This window comes from Pogoniulus pusillus, chromosome 2, assembly GCF_015220805.1.
Source record: "Pogoniulus pusillus isolate bPogPus1 chromosome 2, bPogPus1.pri, whole genome shotgun sequence".
Taxonomy (NCBI): domain Eukaryota; kingdom Metazoa; phylum Chordata; class Aves; order Piciformes; family Lybiidae; genus Pogoniulus; species Pogoniulus pusillus.
The window spans coordinates 50117016-50128745 of record NC_087265.1 but is presented as its reverse complement, the minus strand read 5'-3'; the positions used below and the strand labels follow the sequence as shown (position 1 = coordinate 50128745).

At 46.8% G+C, this 11730-nt stretch overlaps 1 protein-coding gene across 1 annotated transcript in view; it reads left to right on the top strand.

Annotated features, from left to right (window-relative positions):
- Positions 1-11152: 11152 nt before the first annotated feature.
- Positions 11153-11730, top strand: part of XRCC5 (X-ray repair cross complementing 5) — a 50814-nt gene continuing 50236 nt past the window's right edge. Inside the window, 1 exon segment of the mRNA XM_064166187.1 lies at positions 11153-11255. Within this exon segment, the coding sequence (XP_064022257.1) occupies positions 11244-11255 (12 nt within the window). The 5' untranslated portion in view covers positions 11153-11243.

The window sequence follows — 11730 nt, the reverse complement described above, 5'->3', positions numbered from 1 at the left end:
ATTAGGCAAAACACACCTGTATGGCTGCACCATGTATTTCACCAGGGCAAGAGAAGGTACTAATTCTGCCTGCCATCCCCTTCGGCTTCTTTGAGAACTGAAACACTCACAGCAAGAACTGTGCTTTTAACCACAATTAGTCTCTAGAGTTGGCCCTTATAATCCCTTGGGCCAGTGCTTTGAATCCCGAGTCTGGGATCCTGCAAATTCTTCACTTTGAGACTATCAGCAAAGGCTCCTTCATGGATCCATGTGGACAACCCCACGGATAACTTTATGAAGCCGCAGCCACTAGCTATGAAAAGCCACTCCAGTCTTCTCCTGTGCCCTGAAGCAAGCAATTGCACTAGTATTAGAAAGAGACAGTAAGGATGCACAGCCATTTCCCTGCACTGACGGACACAAAACTTACTACGAGCCCTTTTTTGTTCTAGTCAGTGAATTGAGAAAAGTTCTTTCTGCTTGTTTACAAAGACTTGTAAATGTGTGTGCAGTTAGATTAACATGGACTAATTTCTGAGCAGATTAGTCCATCCAAATTCATTCCCTGCATTGAGATGTAAACTCACAAAGAAAGAGAAGGTTGAAGCAAATCTGGGGGGCTAATCCACCCGGAAACACAAGTTTTCAATTAATTTGGTGAATTAGAAGGGACATCATGTTTGCTTAACTACTAAAACATGATTTCTCTTTCAACAGGCAGCTATGATTTCTCTTCCAACAGCCAGGCTTATGATTGGGTGTTTGATCAGGGAGTTCAGAAAGCCCCCTAAGCATCCTTTCACATGAAAAGGTGAAGTGTGACTGTATGTGAACATGCAGCCCAGGGAAATGAGGCTTGTGGGACTCTCCTGGATCCCCCTTGGTCACCCAGTTCCATTAACTTTCCATTTTTCCAATTTCTTGCCACTACACAGTAAGTGAAGTCTGTCAGAACCCATTAAAATAAAGAGAATATCTGAGTGAGGCCAACTGTGTCTTTGTCCCTGTGTTTGAAAGATGCCCTTGCTTGTAGCATGCTAAAGTATAAAACCTTCCCCTACAAATGTGATTTGCATCCATTGAAAGTACTTAAACCATGGATGAATTTGTCCTGGAACCCTCTGAGATACAGTTTCTGCCCAAACATGATCTCTCTATCTTAGGGCTCCATTTCTTCCATCTGGAAATTTAACTTTACAAGATACAAAAAAGGTAACTACCCAATTTGACAGTATGCTCTGCCTGGTAAATGGGATAAAAACAACACCTCCCAGGCAACACATTACCTCAGGGCTTGGCTTATTACAAGTTCCTCTGTCAGTAATGTATGGCAAGGCCGATATATTTCAAGGCACTTTTGACTGTCTTCATATGTACACCACATTTTTTCTGCTTCTGCAGTGGTAAGTGGATCAATTGTTTCTATCACAACATAACAGCAAACTGCCTCATTGTGGTACAAGACAAACAGAGCTTAATTCACTGGTTATCTGAATCACTTGGTAGTTGCTGTCCTAACAGCCCCAAATATTAGAAGTAAAAGGAATGTCTTTTGCAGTGTCAGTGCAGGGCATGAACCCAACAGCTCCTGGGGTAGGTGGACTAAGGAGATCACAGAATCACAGAATGTCAGGGGCTGGAAGGGACCTTGAAAGATCATCCATTCAACCGCCCCACCAGAGCAGTGCCGTGGAGGCAAGGAATGAACGTGGCCGAGTCAGGAATTACAACAATAGAATTATGTTATTTCCCTGACCCCCCGCACACTGGATACAAAACCAGCTTAGGTGTATTTACAGGCTATAATTTAATTGGGAAAAGTCTTCACAGGATGCCAGGGGCAAATTCAGAGTGTCAGGCAGTCAGGCAATGGAAAAGGCTAGGCTACAAACACAGCTTTACCCCTCTGTCAACCAGGCTGAGCAGAGAATCTAAGTGAAGAGCAGGCTTTGCTCATGGAGGTGAGATGGGTATTCCACGCGGGATTTCTCTGTGTCTTGGCTGCCTTCTGACACAGTAAGCAGGTGGCAAAGCTGCCAAACTCAGACATGCCTCTGGATATGGCTGCCACAAGATGGATTCGTGGAAGCAAAGCTGCCTCAACAGCGCAGGGAGAGCCACACTGCTGGGGGTCCCCAGGTGAGAAAGCAGCCAGGAAATCAAGGCCATGGTATGGTCCGAGGGTAGCCGGGGCTGGGTGCCACCAGCAGCTCTCTCCAATAGACCCCAGGACTTGCCAAGCTTGCAAATTTGCACCGAATGGTGCAGAAGTGGAGGACCATCCAAAGCAGGGATGGTGCAAAACTGAGAGCTGTTCAAAAAGGTGGGAGCCATCCAAAAGTGAGGATGGCCCAAATGGGAATTCTGTCCTGCCAGGAACTCTCTCAAGGTGGGAACTCTTTCAAGGCAGGAACACTGCACCTTCTCCCTTGCTCTATTTATCCTTTTCTAGACAAAGTGTCCGCTTGCCATTTTAGACTGGGCACGAAGAACCCAGCCAAGCACCAGCCTGGAGGGCCAGCACACGTCTGGAAAAGGCGCTTTTACTGTTCCCCCTTCAAGGCCGAAGGGGTGGGGGGAAAGCAGTGTTCTCCCCACCTTCTCCTCCCCACTCAAACCTTCAGCGGGGGAGGGAGAAGGAAGGAGTTTGGAGTGCCCTACAAGAAGCAGGATCACACAGGAATGTGTCCAGGTGGGTTTTGACTATCTCCAGAAAAGGAGACTCCACAGCCCCCCTGGGCAGCCTGCTCCAGTGTTCACCTTCACAGGGAAAAAAATCCTCCTCATTTTTAAAACGTTCTGTGCCTCGGCCTCCACTCATTGCCCCTTGTCCTGTCATCGGGCACCACCCAGCAGAGCCTGGCTCCAGCCTCCTGGCACTCACCCTTTGTGTATTTATAAACATTGATGGGGTCCTCTCTGAGTCAGACTGCTGCAAGCTGCAGAGCTCCAGCTCCCTCAGTCTCTCCTCATCAGAGAGATGTTCCTTTCCCTTAGTCATTTTTGTGACTCTGTGCTGGACTCTCTCAAGCAGTTTTATGTCCCTCTTGAACTGGAGGCCCAGAACTGAATGCAGTACTCCAGATGGGGCCTGACCAGGTCAGAGTAGAGCAGCAGGAGAACTTCTCTTGACCTACTAACCACAGCCCTTCTAATACACCCCAGAATGGCACTGCCTTTCCTGGTGACAAGTATCAGCTGGGACCCCCAAGTCTTTTTCCCCTTTGCTGCCTTCCAAGAGGTCAGTCCCCAGCCTATGCTGATACCTGGGGTTGCTCTTTCCCAGGTGCAAGATGCCTGCATTTAGCCCATACATGGGGCTAGACTATAGCAGCTGCTTCATCACCCAATGACCCTTCCTGACCAGCGAAGCGTGATTAGGAAAATGCAAAGACCCAAAGGTTGAAATGAAAGCAGATTCAATGAAACAAGAAAACTGATGCCCAAAATAAAGTATATAAAGTTGTACTCAGCCCAGTGAAGGCACAACAGTCACACTAAACAGGAAAGCAGACCTCAAGAGCAATAGGAAGAGGAGAAGGGTCAAGAGGAACCCAAAAAGAAGGCTCTCAGCAGGAAGCTCCCCTCTCCTCATCACACTTTCCCCTTTACACTGACTGTGACATTTGTGGTGTGGGACACACCTGCAGCCAAATCGGGGCAATTGTCCTGGACGACTCAAAGATGACCAATGGCCTGAAGCTCATATTTGTCCCAACAAAACCAGGAGAGGAGAGCATGACTTTTATTCAGCCTTTCTAAAATATACTACTTGCCCTAAACTGTGCTGATGCTTTTAATGTATTTTCCTGTGATGTACTGAAATATATTTATAGCAATGGCAGGCAATTACTAAAATATCCTTCCACTGTACTGGAGATTTTCCTTATTACTTTAACCATGTAAAAGTTGCATGCAGAATTAACAAGCACAAGCAATTTTAGCCTTCATTAATTTACTGAAATGAACTACTCTGTCTCTTAAGAAATTAATAGAAACAATTCCCTAGTATCTGCATACAGTTTGAAAAAGAAAAAAGTGAACTATTTTATATAGTAAGCAGTGTCATACCAGGGCACAGTAGTGCCACTGCTAAATGACATCTCAGTTCTGACCGAATACGTGGTGGCAGAGCTACCTTTAGCGACTCAAAGTGGACAGCATTACTGATTCCTCTACAACACACACCACCGAGGCAGTGAGCTCTAACACTGAAACAGAATCTAAGGCAAAAATCATCTGGTGGTGCTGACTTTTGCCATCCCCACAGTTACAGCAGGATTGCTCTGAGGCTCTCATTCCACCCTAAAATTCAAGTGTATTGTGACAGATAAATCTGCCAACTATTTCAATACAAAGCTCTGAAAGTTTGAATGTCTGCCTTGGTTAGTGCAGAAATCCTTGAGAAATCAGTGCCTGTCGTTTTGATGACTCTCTTCCCTTGAAGGAATTCTTGCAAAACATAAGTGACTAGGAAAACTTGGAATTATCCTTCCCCTGCTTCTACGTCAGACATGCCCCATGCCCCTTATCTGCTAGTGCCATGGGCTAGCGTCAGTGTGCAGAAATAACCCCCAAACTTCATCCCTTCTTCTTGCCTCTCACAGCAGCTGTCTCACCCACAGTGCTGCGCTGTTTCCCTAACATGTACAAACTGTCAGCTCACAAAACCTGATGCTCTAAAGCATGATGCCCCATCCTCCATGTTGCAGTGCTCCATTTTTAACGTGCACTGAGGCTGATATTTCTCTAAAAAAATTTCCACCCTTTCAGTCTGATTTCAGTCTGCTACCAGGCGTAGACAAACAAATGGGGATTTAAAATGAGATGCTCTCTTCCATCTCAGAAGCAGCCCTGCCCAGGCAGCTGAACACTCTTCCTGTGGCATTCCGGAGCCGATTGGCTGGATAAGGAACAAATCCTGCGCTGCGGAGGTGAAACCGGAACATGGGGCGGTGTATGCGCGCATACTTGCATGACGCTGGGGGGAGGATGAAACAGAGAGGATACTAAAGACTTAGCCGTGTGCATCCACAAAGCAAATCCTTCGCACACTGACTTATCCCAGCTAGCTTGCCCGCAACAATCCCGCCGCTCCAAAGCGCTTCACATAGATGCTGAAAACACAGCTCGGTCGTTAATGGCTGCAAACACTTACTGCAGACAGAGAGGTGTGAAAAAGAGAAAGACTGTGAAACAAAGCATGCGAGGAACAAGACAGATGAGATTTTGCTTCTGTGATAACCCAATCTGAAATAGTAACAGCCAACATAAGACTTCTGGGCAGAATGTTGTCGTTTTGCTATACCCTGTAACACAGCCTGCATCTTCCCCCAGTTTCTAAATGCCGTTACGTTTCATTGCCATCTGCTTTGTATTTATTGACCTTTCCTAAAAACAAAACAAAACAAAACAAAAAAAAACCCCAAAAACACTGAATTATTTTATTCCCCAAACACTGTTCGATGGTTCTATTGCTGGGCTGGTGTTTCCCCCAAAGTAAGTGTATCAGATACGGACTCTCCAGTCTTCTCCAGCTGCTCTGGAGTTCAACCGAGACAAACTATTTCTATTACTTTTAAAGGCAACCAGACTCAACACCACTGATAGTCCTCTAAAATACAATATACGAATCATCTGTATGCAATGGATTTAACAGCAAACCCAGACACGTCTGCCAAAGTTATTTCGAGTGGACTCGTGTCAGTTTTCAGCTATTCAGCCGTAGGAAGGATGTCACCTCTCACGGTGCCAGCCCGAGTGGCCCTCGCATCACCTCCTTCAGGAACTCTTTGCCCAATCCACAGATCCAGAAAGCGCGAAAACATCATCCTAAGCAGGAACCCAGATGAACTGATTTTGGGTGCAAGATGGCATTTAAAAATCTACCTTCCAGAAGAGAGCAGTGTAAAAGTGTGTGCACAAACCCTCTGATTTCCCCCACGCCGTTACGCAGAAACGCCTCCGCTTGCTGGCTGCGCGGCCCGGCTCCGCGGGTGGTAGCGCTGCCGCCGCCTGGCTGACTGGGGCCGTGTTGCCCTCTAGCGGCTGAATTGAGACGCGGGGGGAGAGCCCGCCGCACTTTCTGCTTTAGAACGCTTCCAAAGAAGCCTACACGGCGTGGAAGTGTAGCGGAAAAAAGACATTACATCGTGCCGATTTGTAATGTATTAATATAAAATTAATCCCTTCTTCCCTGTTCTCTATTGCTAAGCAACATGAAGTAATTTGCCAGCACAGAACTTCATGCTCTTTTTTATTCCCTGTTGTGCCAGGTTTATATAGTGGGGCATGTGGAAGCATTTAAGGAGAAGTCAATCTAGCATTTTGTTTTGCCCTTATGTTTCAAATGTGGCCGAGATCCATTTGCACAGATTGTGCGGAGCAATCAATAGCACATCACTGTAATATGTGAGTACTTCACATACTTTCAGTTTTGCAGTAGCATGGGACATAAATGCTGACAAACTTAACCTGTGGCAATAAAGGCACCAGGACTAAAAAAGCAGGTTATGCCCATTAAGTCTCACAGCCCTTCCGAGGTGCCTTGCAGGTGACATTTAAAGAACATTTACCATAATAAGACATTTTCTGTGTTGAAGGTGAAGCTTGTTTCATGATCACTGAAGACTGGATGAGGCACTTAGAGCCATCATCTAGTTGACTGGATAGGGCTGGGTGCTAGGTCGGACTGGATGATTTTCGAGGTCTCTTCCAACTTGGTTGATTCTATGATTCTATGATCACCTGTGAGTGCTCAGCACTTACACAGATCAGGCTATATCTCAAACTAAGCCCTAAGAAAAATGTGAGTTATATAATCAGTGCCTACTGGTGAGAGACTTGAGTTCACAAGACTCTTAACTCAGAACATAGGCAACCTGATGAACAAACCCAGAGAATCTAATTCTTAAAGTGTCATTCAGTAATTGTAAGAATTTTCTCCTTCACTCTTCTCCCAATTTTTGTAACAAATGAGACAAGAGCCTTATCAGTCCTTTAGTGCATAGCCCTTAATTTATCCCAGTATGTACTGAAAGAGACAACGGCACTGCAGGACAAAAATAGCACTGACTCCTGTAGTGGAACCTGTACTGTAACACGCAGGCACAAAGTCCTTTGTTAAGGCTGCATGAGAAAATTTAATCCAATTTCCTCACATTTTGGAACTGTACTTTCGCGACTTTAACACCCTCTTCACTTCTTAAAGAAAGATATATTAAAAAATGAAATGACATTATATAGACTCTTCCTGACAGCTACATGGGTTTCAGCCCAGTTGAAACCTTTGGACCCACAGCATTTACTTCTGCCTTTTGAGCTAATTAAATAATTGACAATTGAGGAACACTGTCCATTTACAAAGGTCACCTGCCACCAGGCAGCAATACAATTAACATCAGCAGCAAAAAGTGATTTGAGATAAACCAGGAAAGATCAGTGTGTTTACACAATGCAGATGTTTTCACATCAGCCAAGCCAGGTAACCTTCTCCAAGGAAAACACAAAACTGGCTAAAGTAATCCCAGGACCACTAATGATTTTTCTTGAAAATATGGACAAGATTACAAACACAGCATCTACCTTTAATATATCCTTGCAACTCATTACCTCTCCTGACTATGGTAAGGAAGATACACTGTACTGGATGATATGGTATAATCCTTCCTATTTAGCCTTCTAATTTTTCTAGCACAGTCATTTCCTTACGTTTCCCAGCAGACTCATTTTCTTTCATTGCACAAACTAAACTGAAAATGGACAGACCAGGTAGACCAACAGATGGGAACTGTTAAATCCCCAGAAGAATCTTTTCTAAATGACTTTTCAGCTTACCAAAGGCATGGTGTTTAATGTGCCAAGTGTCCTTGGCCATCTCTGACTGCTGAGCAAGCCCTGTGGACTCGCAGCTGATCCTCAGAGTCGCAGACCACTATTGTTCTAAAGAGCAATACCAATGTTTGAGATCTTTTCCCTGCAGGTGTATTCCACAGAAGCAACTAAGCAAAGATGGTGTGTTTGGCTTGCATCTCTTGTGAAGAACCATCAGCAGTCACAAAGCAGACACACTAAAAACTGGTGTTGGTCTGCACTGCGGTTTTGGCAGGCACTTGCAAGCAGGTGTTTGGAAGCACCTCTTGGGAGAAGACAACTGTGCACACCTCATGAAGCCCAATGCAGGAAGATGCTAACAGATGTGTTTCTAAGCTCCAATTTGCTTTGGGTGCCAATTTCCTGTCTACTTCGTCTTTCAGCTTACTGCCAAGCTTCTACTGGTAGAAATACAAAGCTGATTGGTGTCACAGTGTCCTTGTCCTCCTTTGTCTATCTCTGTAGGAAATTCAGTTCAGAGTTCCTCAGTTTGCAGTTACTGCTCATTTGTATGGATGAATCTAGGCAAAGAACAGGCACTGACTGCAAAGTTACTTCTTCTGTGGGATGTTCTGCTCCATGGATCTAATATAACAGATGGCTATGGTTTTCTTCTTTCCACTATGTCTTTATCCAGTGTCTGAGGGCAACTGCTTCAAGGAAGAAAGGCCAAGTCCCTTTTCTATTTTCACATTGAAGATATTAATATTTACTCATCAGCAGCTGGGTTCTAGCTGCAACTCTCTGGATGATATACTCCTTCTTGCAACAGAACAGGGAAGCGATTTTCCTTGCTGCCGTGTAAAGGTGTTGAGGGAAGTCAAACACAAGGCTATATTTCCCAGGAGCATGCTTATTTAATCCGGTCTTGGTTTTGTTGAAGGGAAGAAGAGTAACCAAAAAAGCAGTATGCAGAGCAATGAGAACTGCGTTGAAACTGAAGTCTGACTCACTTTGCTGCAAATGAGATTACAGCTGATTGCCCTGGATACCGAGTCCTCTAAGATGTCAAATATTTATTATTTATACCCAGAAACTGACATTCTGTAAAATGGAAATGGCCAATTAATCACAAGCATCCTCTGGCAAGTGTTTACAAACAGATATTCAAGTCTTAATTGAGGCTAACAAAACCCCAGTGCCCCCAGATGGACTTGATTAGTCAGATATGATGACTACCTATGAGGGAGCTTTGTGCAGACTTGCAAAGGAAACAAAAGTGGGGATGAGTTTGTTTCAGAAACAACAACCCAGTTTTCCTTTGAACAGTAGAAATACCTTCTGAGGAAACTGGGTAGCACAAAGGTGCAAAAGGGGAATATTGGGGGTTATTGTTTATAAATGTTGTCAAGAGTATTATGAAACCCCATTTGTGCTAGACTGAGAGTTAATGTATAGGGAGATCACAGGGGTCCTTAGTTCTACTGTCTACAACCTGGGTTGGGCACACCAAACTTCCTGCAAAGCAGAGGTTCCTAATTAATACCAAAATTAGTTTTGACTCATTGGTGTTTATAATTACTGCTTTAGCTATGAGAGTTTTGACAGAAGCCTAGGATTCAGCTTTTATGTCAAATCTAGGACTCAGAGAGAACTATGAAAGTTTTTTTGTCAATATTCTGTGTCAGCAGTCAGGGATGGGGTTGTACTTCCTAACCCTGTCATAACACAAGGGAAACAAGCTCTTTGATTCTGATGCCTGGCAAAATGCCTTTCTGCTGGTGAGCGAAAAGCCTTTGCTGATGAAGTTGATCAATTCTTGTTTCTCTGCTGTTCTCATTTGTGTGTGTGCATGTGTGCACATCCCTTGTCATATGCCTATTCTGCAAGCTATGTTGGAAATCAGTCAGGATGGGAGGACTGTCTGATTGCTGTCCCGGGAGGGTTTATTTGGTCTGTGCCAAACAGTGATAGGGACTAAGATAACACCAGGAATAGTAACAGCAAGCAGATCTGATTGCCTTGGCTGGTTAATCTGAACTCTCCCTGGAGGCATTCAGGAAGATAATGCACAGCTTTCTCTTGCAGTTGATGGCTTTTTTTTTTTTTTAATCTACATGTTTCCCATAAAATATTTGTTACGTTACCAAGCTGCTCTGGTCCTTTGACATGCAAAGTGCTCTGAAGACAGAATTCCTCAATAACCAACATTCCCAAAGCGTGGTGCTGTAGGGGGAGCGGAAGGGGGTCTTTGTCTTCAGGCATCAGTCAGTATTGGAAGGGACTATTTGCGTTTGCAGGGGCAGTCTTCTAGTGCAAGGTTCTTTAAGTGTTCGTGTAAGACTTACTCTTTTGTAGCTATATTAATATCACCACTTTGCTCCCTGGGGGCAATTGCAAATAATAACGTGTGGTTTTAGGTACAGGGAGAACAGAAAGAGCACGGGCAATGACATTCTCAGAAGGCACCACCGAACATGAAGCACTCAATATATGTGATCAAACATTTAAGAGATACATCTCTGCTCATGCCAGGTTGTACACAACATAGCTTCTATTATTCTTGGACTCTGTAAAATCAGCAAGTTTCACTTTTGTCCAACAGCTTGGATGTAATTAGATTCAGAATTTCTCTCTGTTGTTAAACCTGTGAGAACACTAACGTTAACGTGATTAAGTAATCCTGTCCCTTTGCTGATCCGCGGGCAGAATGCCACTTACCGGTTGCGTCCATCCAGCCCAAAGCCCTGTCCTGGTGGCAGAGGGGAATGAATGTCTGCTCCCTTAGCACAGTCTCCTGCGGGGCTTCCAGCCGCCCTAAGGTAGAGGCTGGAGAGCCCTAAGTGGCCAAGACTTGTGGGGAGCGATACAGATGCGATGAGTCAGTTGGTGCTCAGAGGCATGAGAGGGCAGGAGGGCTTGTTGGCCCCGGAGACTTGCCACTGCCTAGCGCCAGGTATCCTCAGTCCACTCAAATCAGGCTTGTCCTAGGCTATGCACTGCTCATTCTATTGCCACAAACGCTTGCCAGAAGTGACACTTCGAAGAGGCTGGGGGCGTATGTGTGTGTGGGTGAGTGAAAGATGCGGGCGGTACCTCACACTTCTCTTCCCTCTCACCCGGACCTGGCCCGGACACTCCACGTGGAGTTCCCCGCACCAGTTTCAGTTCAACTCCGGGCTACAGCTGAGACCAGGTCACCTCACCCCAGCGCCGCAGAGGCGGCCTGGGGGCACACGCCCTCCGCAGCGCCGAAGCCTGGGGACACTGCAGCACCGGAACAGGCGCCTCCCCTCGCCTCCCTCCTTGTTCTTTGTCTCGATCCTGCCCGGGCGCCTGCCCGCCGCTGGGCGGCGCTGCCCCTGCCGCGGAACGCGAGGTGAGGCTGCTGGTTCCCGGCGGCGAATGACGCGGCGGACGCCGGCGCATCGCGCTGCGGAAACGGCGAGATGGCGCGCAAGGTGAGCGGGAAAGGAGGGCTCCGGTGTCCTGACAGCCTTTAGGCGCCCCTCGCACCTCATCCGCGGGAAGGTGCCTCAGGAATGGGGCTCCACTGAGGGTATGCTGCCTGCTTGGGCCTGCCCGCGGCTAGGCGCTTGAGCAGGGGTCCGTGCCCGTGGGTCACGACTGCGGGCCGGAGCCGCCGGTGGCCGTTTGTAACGCGAGCGCTGTCAGCTCCGGCCCGGGGCAGGCGCTGCGGTTTGCGCGGCCCCGTGCTGGCGGTGGGGAGCGTCTGGCGCTGCCTCGGGGCTCTTCCGGCAGCGCCGTCTGCTGGCCACGTGTGGCCGGTTCGCTTGGGGCATTGGCTTCGCTGCTCTCCGGCCGCTGGCCTCTACCGCGGACAGCGCAGGGCGGAACCCGCCCGCGCCCTCTTAAGAGGGCTGACTTCGGCGTGAGCAGCAACTGGCGCCACAGCCACGGCTGCTCCGATACTGA